This window comes from Monodon monoceros, unplaced genomic scaffold, assembly GCF_005190385.1.
Source record: "Monodon monoceros isolate NGI ecotype Baffin Bay Population unplaced genomic scaffold, NGI_Narwhal_1 Super_Scaffold_6, whole genome shotgun sequence".
In the NCBI taxonomy this organism is placed as follows: Eukaryota; Metazoa; Chordata; class Mammalia; order Artiodactyla; family Monodontidae; genus Monodon; species Monodon monoceros.
Window position 1 is genome coordinate 94,484,823 of NW_021703783.1, and position 20,423 is coordinate 94,505,245.

The window sequence follows — 20,423 nt, forward strand, 5'->3', positions numbered from 1 at the left end:
CGTGGTGAGCAGGGCTACTCTTTGCTGCAGTGCGCAGGCTTCTCATTGCCATGGCTTCTCTTGTTGCGGAGCACGGGCTCTAGGCGCGCAGGCTTCAGTAGTTGTGGTACATGGGCTCAGTAGTTGTGGCACACGGGCTTACTTGCTCCGTGTAATGTGGGATCTTCCCGGACCAGAGATCGAACCCGTGTCCCCTGCATTGGCAGGCAAGTTCTAAACCACTGAGCCACCCGGGAAGTCCCTCCCCTCTTTTTTTGGATTTCCTTTCCATTTAGGTCACCAGAGAGCATTGAGTAGAGTTCCCTGAGTTACACAGTAGGTTCTCATTAGTTATCTATTTTATACATATTATCAATAGTTTATATATGTCAATCCCAATCTCCCAATTCATCCCACCACCCCCTTTCCCCCCTTGGTGTCCATACGTTTGTTCTCTATGTCTGTATCTCTATTTCTGCTTTGCAAAAAAGATCATCTACACCATTTTTCTAGATTCCACATATATGTGTTAATATACGATATTTGTTTTTCTCTTTCTGACTTATTTCACTCTGTATGAGTCTCTAGGTCCATTTATGTCTCTACAAATGACGCAATTTCGTTCCTTTTTATGGCTGAGTAATATTCCATTGTATATATGTACCACATCTTCTTTATCCATTCCTCTGTTGATGGACATTTAGGTTGCTTCCATGTCCTGGCTATTGTAAATAGTGTGGCAATGAACATTAGAGTGCATGTGCCTTTTTTTTTTTGGCTGTGTTGGGTCTTTGTTGCTGTGTTCGGGCTTTCTTTAGTTGCAGCAAGCAGGGGCTACCCTTTGTTGTGGTGCGTGGGCTTCTCACTGCAGTGGCTTCTCTTGTTGCGGAGCACAGGCTCTAGGCACATGGGCTTCAGTAGTTGTGGCACACGGGCTCAGTAGTTGTGGCTCACAGGCTCAGTAGTTGTGGTGCACGGGCTCAGTTGCTCTGCAGCATGTGGGATCTTCCCGGACCAAGGCTCGAACCTGTGTCCCCTGCATTGGCAGGCGGATTCTTAACCACTGTGCCACCAGGGAGGTCCCCATGTGTCTTTCTGAATTATGGTTTTCTCTGGGTATATGCTCAGCAGTGGGATTGTTGGGTCATATGTTAATTCTATTTTTAGTTGTTTTTTTTTTTTGGTGGTACGCGGGCCTCTCACTGTTGCTAGGGAGCATTGGTGCATTGGTATTTATTTAAAATAAATAAATAAATAAAATAAATAAATTTATTAAAAAAATACAAAACAAAAATAACAAGCTGGGGTCTGGCCACATGCCAGGATTCATGTGAGTTCATTTGCTCACTCCTCCCAAAGCCCTAAGATGAGTATAAGCCTTCTCATCTCTACTTTTAAGGGAAGGAAACTGAGACACAGAGAGGTAAGGAACATGCTCACCTTACCAACAGCTAGGGATGGCAACGGGATTCAGACCCCCAGCAGCCAAGCTGCAGCATCCTCACACCTATCACCCACCTAGCACTGCCTTGTGAATCTCTGGGGTGCCTACTGCACCCAGGCTCACATCAGCCTTCCCTTCCCACGTGTACCCCGCAAGGGCCTCAGGAGTATAAAGTTTAAGCTCCCAGACTGGCCCTCCCAAGGTCACATAGATCTTCCCCTTTGAATCTTATTTCTCCTCATTTTCCTATGCATATAAAAACTAGCTACTAAACAGTTCACTTTTCCCCACCTCTATATCTTCTCGTAAAGTCTGAGTGCGGCCCTCCTTTTTCCCTACCTTGTCTCCGTTATCAGATCTCACCAGACCTTTGAAGTTCACTGCAAATGTGACCTCCTCCTTTACACTTTGCCTAATTTTCCAACCAGAAGTAGACACCATGCTCTGTTTCTATCAATGTTCTTTATAGTTTATCTTCTTATTTATGCTGTATTTGTACCCCCAGCCCACCAACAGTGACGCAAGGGTGAGACCCCCTGCACTTGTCACAGCTCATGACATACTTAATGGTGAACTTGAGAATAAACAGAGCCAGAGAGAGGAGCACTGGGACACTCAGTGTCACAGGCACTGGGCGAAGAGCTCCGAGGCCTGTGGGGTGGGAAGAGGCCAGACAATCAGGTCCACTCTGCAGTCAGCTCCCAGTGCAGCTACCTTTTCCTTTTTGCTTGGCAAAAGCCGTAGTCTAAAAATTTTTTTCCCTTTGTAAACTTGTTGACTTGAAATTCTACTTAAAAACAAAACAAAACAAAACAAAACCTCCGGAGTTCCCTGGTGGAGCAGTGGTTGAGAGTCCGCCTGCCAATGCAGGGGACACAGGTTCGAGCCCTGGTCCGGGAAGATCCCACATGCCGTGGAGCAACTAAGCCCCTGTGCCACAACTACTGAGCCCGTGTGCCACAACTACTGAAGCCCACGTGCCTAGAGCCCATGTTCTGCAACAAGAGAAGCCACCGCAACGAGAAGCCCGCGCACCGCAATGAAGAGCGGCCCCCGTTCACCGCAACTAGAGAAAGACCACGTGCAGCAACGAAGACCCAACGCAGCCAAAAATAAACAAATTAATTTAAAAAACCCCAAAAAACTAAAAAAACACAAAACCTCCTTTTAAATAAACATTCCACCCATGCCAAACTGTTAATATGTTCATGCCTGGGAAATGGGACTCTGTGTGTGTGCGCATGTGTGTGTGCAGCCAGCTAGCACGGGGAGAGGAAGGAGAGGGAAGGGGGTTCTAGAGCAGGGACTTTCACTTCCTACTTTATATACTCTGGGACTGTTTGGATTTTTTTTCCCAGTGAACTAATGTTTGTAAATTTTTTTTTTTTTTTTGCGGTACGCGGGCCTCTCACTGTTGTGGCCTCTCCCGTTGCGGAGCACAGGCTCCGGACGCGCAGGCTCAGCGGCCATGGCTCACGGGCCCAGCCGCTCCGCGGCATGTGGGATCCTCCTGGACCGGGGCACGAACCCGTGTCCCCTGCATCGGCAGGCAGACTCTCAACCACTGCGCCACCAGGGAAGCCCTGTAAATTTTTTAGTCAATAAAAAATGTTTAAAGAGCAGCCCTCCGCCTCATGAAAAGAAAATCCTTAGTACCCTCATCATCCTTGACTTTCTCTTGCCCAAATCCTAGACTGTTGCCCTTGGGTTATATGTACAGTGCTTTTTTTTTTTAAACAGTTGTTCTTGAATCATTTATAAGCATCATGATTCATACAGTTATATTTATCTAACTTTTAAAAGGGTAGTGATTAAACCTGCAACATCCCAAACAGGCCCTGCTGTCCAGCCTCATCAGGCTCTCAGGCAGCCCTTCCCTCAGCTGGGGAACACGTCAGAAAACCACCTGATTTCCTGGAATGGTTTAAGCTGGTGTTGTGCTGCAGCGGTGAGGAAAAGGGAGGGCCAGGTTCCGATGGGCGGGACCTCGCAGAGAGGAAGAGGGAAAGAGCGCAGCGAGAGAGAAAGGAAGGCAACACACTACGAGTCACCTCAGTCTCAGCATCGCGCCCTCTGGACAGGGTGGGTCACCACGTACTAACTGGGGACAACTGACCTGGGGGAAGAAGTACATGAAGAATAAACCCGCCCTGGCAACCAAATCCCTCCACACTTCAAAAAGAGACAAGGTCGGGAGAGTGTGTTAAAAATATCCTGGGTCCAGCATCTAAGAAAAAGGAAAAGAAGACAGGAAACTGATAGATATTCTGGAAGTAGTAAGAACCCCCAGGAGAATTCCCTTTTCTAAATCATGGCCTATGGAGTTCTATGGCTATAACATTTAGCCCATTTTGCTCTGATAAATTGATTTCTGAAAAAAAGAACTCAGGAAAGTACATAAAGTTTTTTTCAGTTAATCCATTAAAAAGAAAGTTATGGGGACTTCGCTGGTGGCACAGTGGTTAAGAATCTGTCTCCCAATGCAGGGGACACGGGTTCGAGCCCCGGTCCGGGAAGATCCCACATGCCGCGGAGCAACTAAGCCCGTGCGCCAAAACTACTGAGCCTGCACTCTAGAGCCCGCGAGTCACAACTACTGAGCCTGCACACCTAGAGCCTGTGCTCCGCAACAAGACAAGCCACTGCAACGAGAAGCCCGCGCACTGCAACGAAGACCCAATGCAGCCAAAAATAAATAAATAAATATGTTTAAAAAAAAAGAAAGTTATGTTGTTATTATTACTGTATAGTTTTTGCGCCAGGATACAAAATATCTCGTTACAAATTATCATAGATTTTATCCTACAGGAACAAATGCTCTTTATGGTAATCACACTGTAGTATCAGTATTCCTTAAGTCATAATATAAAATAAAACTGCTTGCCATGATTTCAAACAGCCTGCCTGCCTAGCTGGCTCCTTCCCTGGAAAAAGAACTGGCAGGGAAACAGGTGAGCTGACCTGGGGAGGCCAGCCGTACAGAGATCTGAGCCACGACTGCTCAGGGGTGCCCCTGCACTTCCAGCCTCCTACTGGACTGTGGGACTGTGTCCAGAGGGGGCATCTTTCTCTGATGGCCACAAAGGCCCCAGAGAGGCTACTACCAAGAGTCAGAGCAGAGACAGGGACTAGCCAGAGGGGCCCAGGCAGCCCACGTCTTTCACATTGCAAACATTTGAAACTGCCACTAAAATTCATGCAAAAATCATTCCCTCGGGCTCTGCTATAAGTGTCGTTGGAAGCTGAGCTGCCGCAGCCCTGATCTGACGAGGGTCTCCCGCCACCTGCAGTGACTCTCCACCTGGAGGAGCGACAGAGACCCCTTCCCCCAGGAGGCATCAGAGCAAGACTCCTGCGTGCTGCTAATTATCAGAGACAAGAAAGGAAAAGGAGATGCTGCCTCAAGCCTTCTGTTCTGACTGTGGCTTCAACACTGCTTCCTCTCACACCAAGCTCTACAGCACAGCGACCAAGTAGGAAATAATTCATTTTCCGAGTTTACTCAATTACACAAGATTTAAATCTCCATGACTCATAACCAACCTCTCATTTTACTTGACGTCAAAGCAAACATAAAGGAGAAGGGGAGAGAGACCCACGTAACGAGGTAATCACTCCCACCCGCAGTGAGGAAAGTTCCCCTTTTACCGAATAAAACTCAGATGAACACCGAGCGACCGGTGTGACCCCGAGCAGTCGATGCACAGGAACACCCCGTAAGTGATGCTGGCCCAGCTGGGATTCTTGGCACCGCAGTCAAAACACACCTGAAAGAAAATTTCAAAATTCAGTTATTCATCGATTCTTATTAGCCAAATGAGCCATCCTATAGGACAATACAGGATTTGGCTTCAAAGCTGCTTAATCTTTACAATTTAAACTGATTATCAGAGGGAATTCCCTGGCAGTCCAGTGGTTAGGACTCAGCATTTTCAATGCCAGAGCCCAGGTTCAATCCCTGGTGGGGGAACCAAGATCCCACAAGCTGCACAGTACGGCAAAAAAAAAAAAAAAAAAGAATAATAGATAAACAAACTGGTTATTAGAAAAATATCTCACCTAGATTTTTTTTAAAAACCTCAAATTTCTATTTCTTTTATTATTATAATAATGTTACTGTATTATATAATTATATATCAATAGACTGTTAATATAATGCATTAATTATATGTTATATATTTTTGCATATCTATTATAATAGTACGTAGTGAAGAGAACTTAGATGTGTTTATTGTCTCAAATATGACTCATGACTCATGCATGAAGCATCAACAGGGTTCCTACCACTCACATGAATGAACACTAGACAGGGATGTCCCCTGCTGGAAATGCCCAAGGCCTTACTGTCCCCTGGGCAGTGGCTCTCTACCAAATGTCAGGCGTCTGTGCATATTTCTTCTCTCCCCAACCAGAGGAAGAGAGCCCCCTGGATGCTCCCCTGGATCCTGCCCTCCGGGTACTCACCCCCCCATGTAATCCCCACCCTCGATTTGCCCAGGAGGCCCGTGTGACCAATGATATGGCAGAAGTGCTGCTGCGTCCCTTCCGGGGTGAGGTCATAAAAGACCCTGGGGCTTCCTTTCTCTCTCTCGCTCTCCCCCCAGATCACTGGCTCTGGGGGACGCCAGGTGCCATGTCTTGAGGACACTGGGTCGCCCAGTGGGGAGAGCCACATGGAGAGGAACTGAGGCCTTTAGTCCAACAGCCAGTGAGGAGCAGAGGCCGGCTGACCACCACGTGAGTGAGCTTGGAGTGGAGGCCCCAGCCTCCCGAGAAGCCCTGAGCCTTCCTTCCTCAGCACTGACTAAAGTCAACATTCTTCACCTGATAACAGGTGCACAAACGTACTTTAGAATACACAGTGCTTGTTGTGGAAATGAATACTTATGAGTAATTAGAGGCAGGACAACAGGACAGTTAAAAATTCCACAAATAATAGACTTGTTTTGAATTGTTTTCCAGAAAAAATAAAACTATATTTTAGCTAACTGAGCCACCCCCAGATTCCTGGCCCTCCGAACCTGTGTGAGACAACTTGTGTTTGTTGTTTTAAGATGCTGAGCTCCGCAACAGATGCTAATAGAGAGAGCTGTTCCTGCGTGAAATGCCGTGTCCTTCATGACCTCTGCCCCCTCCACTCTGTCCAGGTCACTGTTATAACTCAGACACACAGCTCACGTCCAAGGAGTGGGCCCCCTCCTGCACAGCTCGGAGCTCCTGCAGCGTCGGGGGCCTTTCCCTCACCTTGCCTTCTGCCCGCATCTGCACAGAGCTCGGACGTGGCTAACACTCAATAAATGTTTTCTGTGTGTTTTTTCATCTCCCACAGAGCCTGAAAAATAGTGATCTACCCATACAAAGCATTCAGGAAATATATGTTAATCAAATGAACAACTTATAAAACTTATTACCAGCTCAAAAATTAGCACCAGCCCCCTCAACACTGAAGTCAAACATTCTTAATCTGATAACAGGACACAAAAGTACCTTAAAATACACAGTGCTTGTCATGGAATTAATATTTGTAATTAATTAACATCAGCACAACAGAGTGGTAAAAATTCCACGAATATGCTTCCCTGGTGGCGCAGTGGTTGAGAGTCCACCTGCCAATGCAGGGGATGCGGGTTCGTGCCCCGGTCCGGGAGGATCCCACATGCCGCGGAGCGGCTGGGCCCGTGAGCCATGGCCGCTGAGCCTGCACGTCTGGAGCCTGTGCTCCGCAGTGGGAGAGGCCACAACAGTGAGAGGTCCGCGTATTGCAAAAAAAAAATTCCACCAATAGGAGGTTTTTTAAAAGCCCCCATCTTTTAGGTATGCTTTATAGGCAGAGCCACCTATGTGAAGGTTGTCTCAACTAAAACCATCAAGAAAGATCTGGGGACTTCCCTGGCAGTCCAGTGGTTAAGACACCACGCTTCCAATGCAGCGGGGAGCGGTTCAAACCCTGGTCAGGGAACTAAGATCCCACATACCATGCAGTGTTGCCAAAAAAAAAAGGAAAGCAAGCTCTGGATTCTGGCCTTTTGAGGGCAATACAAGCGTGAAAACACGCGTGGATTTTCCAAAGCCCCTCATGGTGACAGGTTCACAATAAGCAGGCAGGAGTAGAGGGCTGACAGCTGACACGAGAGGCACCAGGCATTCACTCCAGTGTTTACTGACTGCCTGCTACGTGCCAGGCACTGTGGCAGAGGCTGAGGTATTAAGAAGTGGATGGCGGCACTGACTCCACAAATGCTTGCTGAGTCTCCCCATCTCCCCCTACCCCCGCCCCGGACAGGCCACTGAAGTGGGAGTAAAGGACACGGAAATGAAGATGCCCTGTGGTAACAGCCATGAGAGTAAGGAATGCCCACCCCTGGGATGCCAAACAGTGGGCCCGACTCTGCCAAAGGTGCCGCCCCTCTGCAAGAGGCCACTGTGGTCCCTCACTCACTTAGCTAACAGCTGTCACCATCAGTACGCCCCCGGCACACACAGAGCGCACGCACAAAAGCGGCCTGGGAAGAGTCAGCCCGCGTGGAGCCCACAGTCTAGCAGTCCCGGCGGGCAAGACAACTAGTTATAATGTTGAACCTTAGTAAGCAAGGACAGGATGCAAAAAGTTTTCTAGACAGGGCCCAAGTGGCATGTGGGATGTCAAGAATAGAGTCTAAAAGGGCAGAAGGGGCAAAAGCCTGTGCAGAAAATGGCCCTGTGCAGGGACACGACCCAGAGGTTGGGCGCACACAGCCCAGAGCAGGCAAGTCTGAGAATCACTCCCAAGGTGGTCGCAAGGCTGGTTACGAAAAGACAGCAGCGGGGCTTCTAACAAGTGGCCTCAGAATCCTCCTGACCCACCAACTAAGATGAGGAATTGCAGGCCTCTCGCCTTCCGAGATGGCCCGCACTCTTGTCTGGAGTGTGTTTCTCCCAAGGCCATTCTCGCCTTTTGAGACAGACCACGTTCGGTCTACAGAATACGTATCTCTCTAAATAAATCCATTTCTGGACTCCCCTGGTAGTGCAGTGGTTAAGAATCCATTCCACAATGCAGGAGACACGGGTTCGAGCCCTGGTCCGGGAAGATCCCACATTGCCGCGGAGCAACTAAGCCCGTGTGCCACAGCTACTGAGCCTGCGTGCTAGAGCCTGCGAGCCGCAACTACTGAGCCCACGTGCCACAACTACTGAAGCCCACGTGCCTAGAGCCCGTGCTCCGCAACAGGAGAAGCCACCGCAATGGGAAGCCCATGCACCGCTCGCCACAACTAGAGAAAACCTGCACGCAGCAAAGGAAGACCCAAGGCAGCCAAAAATAAATAAATAAATAATCCTTCTTTCTCCTGAAAAAAAAAAAACAGATGAGGATTGCAGAATGCAGCTCTGTGACGGCTGGGGCCTTGTTCACCTGAGCTGAGCGCTGAGCACTGAGCCTGGCACAAAGCAGGCACCAAATGCAAATACAGGTGGTGGAAGAGCTCACGAGCCGAGACTGGGCCCTGTGGGATCTGAGGTCAGAGGGCAGTTCGAAATCCAAGTCTGGCTCTCTGTTGGAGCAGGGACTCCATTTTGTTTTGATGGGCAATCCTAAACCAAAGTGGAGATATGGTCTTCTAAGCAGAGTATCAGTTCTTATGGTGATGAAAAGTAGTTTTGGACGAACAATTTGTTTTGCTACATGGTCAGAATAATTACTATAGAAATCACAGCTAATATTGAGTGTTTGCTCCATGTCAGGCACTGCTGTTGGCCAACAGAATCTTGATAACAACCCTATAAGAAGGTACTGTCCTTATGCCCATCTGGGCCAGCTTCCGGGCCTGTGTGTGATTGATGCAGTCACACAGGACACTGCACACAGAAGTGCCCATGGGTGGTTAATGCTCTGCTGTCTCATCTTGAAATTCTTAGTACTTTTGAAACAAGGGCCCTGCATGTTCACTTTGCACATTTCAAGTTCCCTGCAGAGTATATAGCGCCAGTTTTCATCCCCGTGTTAGAGAAAACTAAGGAAACATGAAGTTAAGTGCCATAGCTAAGACGTGGTATCACAGAGACTGGACCCCGGGCAGTCTGCCCCGGAGCGCACTCGTCACCCCTTCACTACACTGCCTCTTACCCCGCCAGGCAGCCCTTTATCTGTCCTCCAGGCACTAGATAGACCATCTGCTTCCCGAAGGCAGGAGCAGTACATCCTCAGTGCTCTGCTGTGCCCGGCACGCCGCAGGTGCTTGACTGGTATTTGCTGAATGAATACTTGCTGAACAACTCAAACAATCAATATAACGCTAAGGGAAGAGCAGAGACAAGGGAGGATTTCACAAACTAGAAGACTGACCCTCTGAGTTAAAACCTTTGATCCAGAGTAGAGATCCATCATACATGAGAGGGAGAATTGGACATCACATTCTAAAAGTGAACTGAGGTGTTTTTCTTTAAGTACTTTCCTGTCTTGTGTGTCTTAGAGCTCTTTTTAGCCATCTCATTTTAAAAATGCTTATTAACTCTTCCACATCATTAAAACTAGTTTTCATCTTTGCTTAGGTAATGGTTTCTTATTAACAATCAAATAAAAAGTCTTAATCAAGAAATGTAACACAGGGCTTCCCTGGTGGCGCAGTGGTTGAGAGTCCGCCTGCTGGTGCAGGAGACACGGGTTTGTGCCCCGGTCCGGGAAGATCCCACATGCCGCAGAGCGGCTGGGCCCGTGAGCCATGGCCACTGAGCCTGCGCGTCCGGAGCCTGTGCTCCGCAACAGGAGAGGCCACAACAGTGAGAGGCCCGCGTACCGCAAAAAAAGAAAGAAAAAAAAAAGAAATGTAGAACAAGACTGTGGAACACTACCAGAAAATATTTTTGCTCGATGCTTTTATGAATCCTACTACAGAATATAAAATTTTCTACAAGTGTGTTGTTCATAATTAAAATAATAATAACAACAACAAATTGCTGACATGTATTGAGGGCCAGTATATACAAGAACTGCTCTAAGTGCTTTTCTTGGATTTCCTCATTTAATCCTCACAATAACTCTCTGAATTAGATCTAGTTCATGCCTCATTTTCAGATGAGGAAAATAAGGTACAAAGTAGTCAAGTAACCTGCCCAAGGTGACAGAAGTCCCAGGGTCTGGATAACAATTTACAAGCAAGCCCACACATGTCCCTCAAAAGTGTTCTTAGTATAAAGACACTGACTTCTTATTTAAAAGGGACATCTTTTGATGAATTCAGTCAAAGAGAATATATGTTGGGTTTCTGAGATAAAGCAGACCAAAAAATGTATAGTTTCTACACTGCTAACTGCAGATCCTAATCTGGTCTAGTTTACATCAACCCCTCTTTATAAACAGATTAACCTAAATTTGAAAATCAAGAAAATACCAAAGAAATCGGCACTGGAGAATTCCTGGAAACTCTTTCCCCTCCTGACTTTCCTACGTTCATCAGATATCACCTCCTATAAACTGTTTCCTTGCTCACTTCTCTTAGGCTGTAAAAACATGGGCTCCCCTCCACCTAGACCTAAAACAAAGACATCTAAGTTTTGTAAAACTCTGGGACTTTCTTTCTATGCCATCATGTCATGGCACACAGAGTCCATGCTGACACGACAGCCCTTTGCACTGTCCAGGTTCCACTCTGACCTGTGATCCTCAGCAGAGGGTCACTTTAGCCCGATGTGTCACCACATTTCCAGCCAGTAGCGAAAAGTTGTAAGAGTCATGGGTGGGGGGAAGGGACAGTCTCTGGAGATGAATAAAAAAAAGGAAAATCCCCATCTCCAAAGAGAGAGACAAAAGGGAAGGAAGGGAAAGGGGTCTGTGGTGGGCTTTCTTAGCAAGAGATAAGAGCGCGAAGCCACTTAGCAGTGATCACTTAGCAGCTTTATCAGACAGGGAAACTGAGGCTGCCACCAGAGGACACAGCTTCCCTGAGGAGCTTCAGAGGTGAGGTCGGAGGCAGGGACGGGGCGAGCCGAGCTTCCCCAAGCGCCCAGCGATACCAGCTGGAGTTTCTGGCCCGGCGCATGCTTCCCGGCTGGGTCATAGGTGGCCTGTGGTCTCCGCCCCCAGTCGCAGGAGCCGCGGGTACGCCCCCTAGCCCTCCCTCGGGCCCCCGAGCTCGCCCCCCGCTCTCTCAGGAACTCGTGTCCACTCCGCCCCCACCAAAAGCCGCCTCCGACCCCCGTAAGTTCCCCGGCCCGGTGTTAGGAGCCCACAAGTGTCCGCCCCCGGGACCCCCAGATGCTCTCGCCTCCCGCCCCCAGGACTCCCAGGTGCCCGCCCTGCCTCGGACCCTGGGGTGCGCCCCCTACCCCGCCCCTCCCTTGCTGAAGCTGCGGGGCGGCGCACAGTCCGGACCCAGGCGAGGCCCAGCCGCTGCGGCCGCACAGTGCGACGTGTCACAGGCCGGGCCGGCTCCTCCTCCCGCGGCCGCGGCCACTGGCGCCGCAGGGGCCTCCCGCAGGGTCCGGCAGGGATGCCAAGCAAGCCTGAACACGCCCGGCGGCCGTTACCTTGTTGGTGGGCACCGACCGGAGGCGCCTGAAGATGGTCAGGATGTCCTGCTTGCTGGGGTCCCCCATGGTCACCAAAGAAACGAGGCACAGCTGGCCCCGCCAACCGGGAAGGGCAGAGCAGAAGCGGTTGCCGCCTCCGGGAGGTAGACGATGGCCGAAGGGCGGGGCTGCCCGTGATGATCAGACCGGGCCTCTCGATGTGCCCGCCCACTGCCGGAGCGCACGCGCCACTCTCCCCAGTGGCCCTGGCTTAACAGTGCCACTGGCTCCGCCCACTCAGGCCCCGCCCCGGTTCCTACGCAGGAGGCTCGCGCGCTTCCTCCAGGTCTCCGCCGGGCCTCCACTCCCGGCAGTGCGTGGCGAAGCTCGGTCCGGGTCGGGTTTGTACCTGCGCGCACGGCTGGTCGAGCCACCGCCGCTTCGGCTGACGGAGTGCTTCCTCGGCCAAGGTCCTCTCACCTCCTCCCCGTGAGAGCGGCAGAACCTGTCACTCCAAGTGGCAAAGGAGGAAACTTGCGGGGCAAGGGCCTCCCCGCCGGCTCTCCACACCCGAGGACTCAGTCCAGGCGCCGGATTTTCGCTAGTCGCCTGAGCCCTGGTGGGAGGCGTCCTATGGCGAAAAGGATCAGTTTGGGTTATGTCAGTGAGAGAGTCAGCAGTTCTCCTGAGGCAAAAGGCGTTCAGTCAAATCTGATGAATATAGACAAGAAAAGAAGCTGGCCCTTTCCTACCCTTCGGCTGACATTACTAGCTGGAGGGTTTAAACGCTTGGAGAAAGGTGCCTGTTTTGCGTTAGTGGGTGTGGAGCCACTAGGTGTCACCTGAGGTTCCGCGGGTCAGGAGAAGGATAACAGGTTTTGGAGTCAAATGCAGCACGTTGGCTCCAAGCTCACTCCAGCCAGCTCCTTCCCAGCTCTGTGACCTTGGTCAGATCACGTCACTAAAGCCGGGTTTGCTCCTCTGTGCAGTGGCGTGAGAGATGGGGAATCGGTGCTGAGCGGTACAGGAGAGCAGCTTCCCAGTGAAGCCCTGGGAAAGGCTTTGGCAGTGGTCTTTCAACCGGTCTGGTTAGATGCCCTCAGGGAAGTTGGAAGCTTGCAGGGTTGGAACTATTCCAAGGAAGGGAAATGTATTACCTTCCAGAACAGTAAGTTACTTTTACAGTAAGTTTCAGCTGTGACTGAAAGTTCTGCCTTGTACTGAGTCAAAGTATATACATACCGGGCTTCCCTGGTGGTGCAGTGGTTGAGAGTCCACCTGCCGATGCAGGGGACACGGGTTCATGCCCCGGTCCGGGGAGATCCCACATGCCGCGGAGCGGCTGGGCCCGTGAGCCATGGCCGCTGAGCCTGCGCGTTTGGAGCCTGTGCTCCGCAACGGGAGAGGCCACAGCAGTGAGAGGCCTGCATACTGCAAAAATAAATAAATAAATAAATAAATAAATAAATATATATATATATATATATATATATATATATATATATATACATACCCCTGTACTTTGTGTCCCTAGGTACGGGTTTGACCCTACACAGAATACCTGGCATGTTTATGAGTCCTGTGCTTTCTGATGGGAATGGGAATGATGGTCCCATTTACTATTTGGAGTTGAACTCTTCTTACCAAGTTATATATCAGATTCAGGATATTGTCTACTCCAGTCTCCAGTATAGAGATCCCTGAGAAGAAGAATAAAAGTGCAGTGAAGTGTAGACAGTATCTACACTAGATGGGGCATAAGGGGACACCCCCCCCAAAAAAAATGCCATTTGTACACCCATCTTTCTCTTTCCTATCATCTGTTTAAGCGTCCTTCATAGAACTTATTATCCCCTAATGCCGCAGTGTGCAATGCTCCCCTCAGCTGAACATAAATTCTTTGAGATCAGATGTATTCCATCTACCTCTCTATCTCCAGCACCTAGAACAAAGCCTGGCACATAGTATGCATTCAGTAAGGATGCGTGGAATGGGCTTAGAATGTAGAAAGCTGCAAAGAACGTCGCTCCTAACATAATAATGAGAAAAGGCTGGATAACCTTTAAAATCATAACTTCTCTTGAGCCCATCAGAGAGCTGAGAGCAAAGCAACCAAGTAAACTGAATTCCAAAGAGAGCCTAGCCTCTCCAAACACACTTGGAACAAAGAGCTCTTTCACCTTTGGCAAAGCACAGGGGAAAGAGGTGGCTGCCATACAAGTGGGCAAGAGGAAATCAGTTAAAATTTTAATGAATTCTTAGAGGCCAAGCATGGGCTAGCATGTCAATTTGGAATAGCTAGAAGCCTCAGAAACAAGAAGAGTTTACATTCATTCACAAGCTCTTTTCCGTAAACCTCCATCAGAAATCTTTCTTCATGAGAAAGATGGCGACAGAGATCTCTGACATCAGAGAGAAACCCCTTGGTAGGGCAGGCACCCAACTTTTGGGGGATGGGCACAAAACCCCACCCGCTTCCCTTCTCTCTTAGAAAGCAAAAGCAGCAAATTCACTCTCCCTCAGGCTACAAGCAAAGATCCATTGCTGCCAGGAGTAGAAGCAAAATCTAGTAATACCAAATCCTGAAGAGGATAGGAAATCCTCTTGCTCTCAAAGGAGGGTAGGCAGAAATCCATTGCTTCAGATCTGAGCATAACAGAACACAGAAGAGCTTCGAAAGAAGAGCCCGGCCAACAGGCAGGCCCACGTTGCCCTCTGGGTACTGTCCTTGCCATCTGTGTCTTATGGGGATATCCTGGTGTGGCTCTGGCCAAGTGAGACAACATTTAGTTTATTTAGTCCATCCAGTCGGACAGGAGCTTGCTGAAAGCCAAGTGCCACTCTAGGAAAAACCAGACATGCTTACATAGTCATATGGTGAATCACAAAGTCAGAATAAGCACAGATCTCATCCTTGCCCTGGTGGACTTTAGTTAGTGCTGAAAAGAAAACAAATTGCTGACTTAAAACAACAACAACACACACACACAATGTAAGAGCTGTGAGTTGAATTTATTCAGTGTCTTCCTGAGGACTCTAACCCAGGAGACAGCCTTTCAGATAGGCTTGATGTACTGTTCCAAAGAGGTGAGGGAGGAGCCAGGATATATATGAATTGGGAGGGGGGGGCTGGAAAAAAACATGTAGTTGAACGTCAAAAGATTACTGGGAATCACAAAAACAGACATCTCAAGTTAATGATTTTAGTGCTTTTCTCTGTATGGGAAGATACAAGAATCTGGGGTTACTGAAATTTTTCCTTAGTTGTGTATCTTAACTATCTCAGGGCCAGTATCCAAAGGACAGAATGGTTCCTGTTTTTCACCATCCTGAATTCCCCTCAGCTACACTGTCAGTGGGTGACCGCAGTGGCTCTTGGCTTAATCCTTGTAGAACTGGAATGGCAGGCAACTTACGAAGTGAACACTATCTCAGACATGCCATTTCTGTACAGGTCATGTACTTTTGAAAATGAGCTCACAGAATCATGAGCAACCTTATCTGCTTTCTTTAAAAAATTAATTAATTTATTTTGGCTGTGCCGGGTCTTAGTTGCAGCACGTGGGATCTTTAGTTGCAGCCTGCAGGATCTTTTAGTTGCAGCATGCGGGCTTCTTAGTTGTGGCATACGTGCGGGATCTAGTTCCCCGACCAGGGATCTGCATTGGGAGCGCAGAGTCTTACCCACTGGGCCACCACGGAATTCCCAGTCTTATCTGATTTCCACCAATCCGTATATGCTCAGGCAGTGCACTTGTTACCAAACTGAACTTGGGTCTGCTTGCCCGCTGCACAACAAAGCCAGTTTACTGACACTGGGTTGTGGTGAAGGAAAGCACAGTGTTTATTGCAGGCACCAAGCAAGGAGAATGGGCAGCTCATGCTCCAAGACCCAAACTCCTCGATGGTTTTCGGGGAATGGGTTTTAAAGGCAACATTGGGGTGAGGGTTTCAGCTCGTGGGCTTTCTTCTGATTGGTTGGTGGTGAGTTAACAGGGTGATATTTCAGGCACCTTCTGGTTCCAACCAGTCTGGGGTCAATGTGCTTGGGGTCAGCATGTAGTCAACAACCTCCACCTGCGTGGGGTCTTAGTTTCTGCAGAACAACTCAAAGATGCATCAGATTGTTCTGACAGTTGTTGTGAGGATGAACCAGGACTCTGCTCTATCGATGAACTAGTTTCTTGACTGCTTTTCCTTTGTTTCTACATTTCCTCACTTCCTTGATTAGTAGCTGCTTGAGTCTGGTCTTTGGAACTCAGGGAAGTTCTGGGAGACTAAGGCCGTTTTTCACAAACAAGAGACAGGCGACACAGAGGGGCTTTTGTACCCAGGAGGGCCCTGCGGAGTCCTGCTTGGTTTCACACTTCTGGAAATTCACAAATGCCCTCTCTGCCCCCGTTTTTTTGGCTGCGCTGTGTGGCTTGCGGGATCTTAGTTCCCTGACCAGGGATCGAACCCGTGCCCCCTGTGTGGAAGCGCAGAGTCCTAGCTCCTGGACTGCCAGGGAATTCACCTTGATTGATTTTTTTTTAAATCAATTTATTTATTTTATTTATTTTTGGCTGAGTTGGGTCTTCATTGCTGCACGCAGGCTTTCTCTAGTTGCGGCAAGTGGGGGCTACTCTTCATTGTGGTGCGCAGGCTTCTCATTGCAGTGGCTTCTCTTGCTGCAGAGCACGGACTTTAGGTGCGTGGGCTTCAGTAGTTGTGGCACGTGGGCTCATAGTTGTGGCTCATAGGCTCTAGAGCGTAGGCTCAGTAGTTGTGGCGCATGGGCTTAGTTGTTCTGTGGCACGTGGGATCTTCCTGGACCAGGGCTCGAACCCGTGTCCCCTGCATTGGCAGGCAGATTCTTAACCACTGCGCCACCAGGGAAGCCCCTTGATTGATCTTTTAAAAGTAGAAATTTAGGACTTCCCTGGTGGCGCAGTGGTTAAGAATCCGCCTGCCAATGCAGGGGACATGAATTTGAGCCCTGGTCCGGGAAGATCCCATGTGCCGCAGAGCAACTAAGCCCGTGCGCCACAACTATTGAGCCTGTGCTCTAGAGCCCATGAGCCACAACTACTGAAGCCCGCAGGCCTAGAACCTGTGCTCCACAACAAGAGAAGCCATTGTGACAAGAAGCCCGTGTACTGCAACGAAGAGTAGCCCCCACTCGCCACAACTAGAGAAAGCCCGTGCACAGCAATGAAGACCCAACTCAGCCAAAAATAAAATAAATAAATTTATTTAAAAAAATAAAGAAATTTAAGCTGATGCCATTACCGCCTTTAATGGGATAAAAGATTTAGAATCCTCATTACTGTGACATTTGCAACATTACAATATTATAAAAAATAATTGGATAGTGAAATGAAAAATTATGTTTACACAAAACCTGTACTTGTATGTTTATAACACATTTATTTGTAATCAAAAACTAGAAAAAACCCAAATATCCTTCACTTGGACTAACAAACCATGGTAAATTCATTCAATGTAAACTACCCACAATAAGTAGTAACAAACTGATCCATGAAACCACGTGGATGGATCTCAGACGAATTATGTGAAGTGAAAGATAAGACGATTTCAAAAAGCTACATATTGTATGATTCCATTCATATGACATTCTGGAAAAGGCAAAACTGTGGAAACAAGACAGATCAGTGGTTTCCAGGGGCTGGAAATACAAGGAGGGGTTGATTACAGAGGACCAGGCAGAAATCTGGTGAGGGGACAGTTCTCTATCTTGTTTGTGGTGGTGGTTACATGATGTATGTGCATTTGTCAAATTATACACTAAACAGGGTGCATTTTACTGTATGTAAATTATACCTTAAAAAATAAAAAAAGATGGGAAACAAAGACGTGCTCAGCAATATGAGACTTCTCACACATGGAATGTCATTAAACATTTTTAGTGGAAGCATATTTAGGGACAGGAGAAAATGCTCATGATCAAATATTAAGAGAATGAAGCAGGGTACCAAACTACGTTTAGAGTATGATCCCAATTTTGTAAAAAACACACACATTAATGATAAGGACAATGAAACATGGGCACATGTGTATGTATAGAAAAAAGACTAGAAAAAATGCACCAGAATGTCAGCAGTATTACCTCTGGATGTTGGGACTTTAATGTTTTTCTGAATACTTTTGCTTAGTTTCCAAGTTTTCATCTGAACCTTTGTTCCTTTTACAACTACTGAGTGGTCATTAACATTGTTATTTGAAAACTATTATAGAGGGGCAGGAGCAGGCTGGCTAATCTTGACCAGGAAGTGGCCAATGAGCTGCACACAGTTCGCTTGCAGTCAGTTTCACCTTGTTGATCAAATGCCATCCGGCTCGGGGCTGTTTGTTCTCAGACCTCTTGGCCAGGCACTCGGGTTTCTGTGGCCTTCGGTTGCCATGCTGCACGTCAGGGCTTTAGCCCGCTGACGGCCGGTGTTACTTATCCTTTCCTCAGACAGTGATGTTATTTATGCAGTTCATTTGTTCATCTGTTCCTTCCTTCCTTCATTTCCTAGCTTTTTCCACAGAGGATTTGAAGAGGTCTAAAACAGTCCAATCTGAGTTTTACTGGGTGGTCCAAAATTGATTTCATTTTTTCTTTTCAATTTCGCTCCAAAGCACTGGGGCTAGAGAGAAGATTAAGGTGCAGTGTCTGCACCAAGGAGCTTGCTGTTTAAGCAAGAAGATGTGCCAGTAGTGGCACTGAGGTGCTCCAGAGCACGGAGGAGGGCCTTTCAGGTCCGGCGTCTCGGAAATGGGGTAACTCCCATTCTGGTAGGTATGTTAATGAGCGCCACTGGGGGCAGGCACATCCTCGCCCTCTGCGGCAGGCGACCTCGTTGTCCAACAGCACAGCCTAGTGGGCAGGGACTGCACTGCACTACCCACGTCTGAACCTAGCTAGCTTGGCTGTATGGTATGGTACCTTGGGCAAGTTACCTAACCTCTCTGTGCCTCAGGTTCCTTACCTATAGAAATAGGAATAATAATATTTACCTAGTTCATAGGGCTGCTTTGTTAAATATTAATAAATGTTAAAGAGTTTAGAGCAGGGTCTGGCACAGAGTGAAATACAAATGTTTACTATTATTGCCATTTTATAGATGAGTAAACCAAGCCTCGGAGAAATTAAGTATTTTGCTCAAGGTAACATAGCTAAGTGAGGCCCCACAATTGGAGCCAAGTTTGAGTGCAGAGAATATGACCTCACAGTCCATGCTCTTAACCACTGGCTTCGTTTTTACACCTTTGTAAGACTCATTAATTTTCAGAGAAGAAAAAAATATTTTGTCAGGTTTTGGTGTGGAAAACCCAGACTTCTTCTGTACAGTTTCAGAGATGGATGAATATATGGCTTGGAGGAAGCATTCACGCCTAGCCTCTGGCTAGGGAGGGTCCGGAGTCTCCATCTGGGGTCTGCATACTTTGGTTATTTCTGGCTTGAGTTAGGATGGTGTTTGGGGGTGAGACCATTTTCACAAGGTACCCATCCAACCCTCATGAGGTACCTCTCCCTCTACTACGTGGCTGCCTCCTAACCCTCCCTGCCCCTTGCCAGGGATGGGAGGTCACATTGGCCTGTGTCCCTTGCTCCCTGGGCTCTCTTTGTCCATAGCGTGCCCACCTCCTCGGCCCAGACTGTGGTTGATCAGTCTCTGGGTCCCCAGAGCTGGGTTAGGAGCATCTGCTGGCTATATGAACAAATCAAGGAGGACACGGAATTGCTGGTATTTTGGGCAGCTCTGACTTGCTCAGAGGGTGGTCCTGGGTCAGCGTCAGCTGGGGACTTGTTAGATGTGCAAGCCCTGGGCCTCGCCCCCCAACCTGGTGACTCAGAAACTCTGGAATGTGGCCCAGCAAGCTGGGTTGTAACAAGCCCTCTAGATGTTTGAGAACCAGCAGTTTAGACAACAGCATCTGCTGTCTGGAGTTGGGCATCGGAGTTCAAACCCCACCTCTACCCTGACTTGCTGTGTGGCCCGGTGTAAGTCACTCAGGCTCTCTCGTTTGTTTCCTCACCTATAAAATGGTGCTCATACATCGTGAGGAGATTTCTATGATCCTTTGCAGGGAAAGGTGCTCAGCACAGGGCCTGGCATGTAGCTGATACATGTTTAGCCCAAGGCTGGTTGGAAACAGCAGGCTGAGAAGCTGCCTGTCCCCCAAGAGTGCCGGGGTCAGCCTGGCTCCTCTGACCCTGTGGTTGGCAGTGGCCCTGCCTGGTGGGGCATGAATGAGCCTCATACCTCAACCTGGGTCTGTCCTTCCCCGGGCAGCAGAGCTGCTTCTATCCCGGGCCCAGGCCTCTCCACCAGGAGGGCCCAGGCCTCTCCACCAGGGGGCCCCAGGTCTGTCCATTGAGGCGCTGTGGCCCGGCCCTTCTGCTCGCTCCCTCCAGAGACCACAGAGATCCAGCCCGGAGGTCACTGCGGGCCTAAGGGAAAACTAAGGCCCGGAAAGGGGCACACACCTCCTGCCGGTGTCTGGGCAGGGGTGCAGAGAGGCGCAG

At 48.7% G+C, this 20,423-nt stretch overlaps 1 protein-coding gene across 3 annotated transcripts in view; it reads right to left on the reverse strand.

The window, feature by feature from the left end:
• ARFGAP3 (ADP ribosylation factor GTPase activating protein 3) overlaps positions 1-12,089 on the reverse strand; it is a 54,182-nt gene extending 42,093 nt beyond the window's left edge. For 2 of the 3 annotated variants that reach the window (XR_003791140.1, XM_029205604.1), the window contains exons 1-2: positions 11,927-12,073; positions 5,072-5,190 (exon numbers count right to left, since the gene is read on the reverse strand). Coding sequence is in view for 2 of the 3 variants with exons in the window: in XM_029205604.1 (XP_029061437.1) it covers positions 5,072-5,190; positions 11,927-11,995 (188 nt within the window). In the remaining variant the exon portion in view is untranslated. Of the gene's footprint in view, positions 1-5,071; positions 5,191-11,926 lie in introns of all 3 variants that reach the window. The other variant, XM_029205606.1, reaches the window with a different exon arrangement.
• Positions 12,090-20,423: the final 8,334 nt, after the last annotated feature.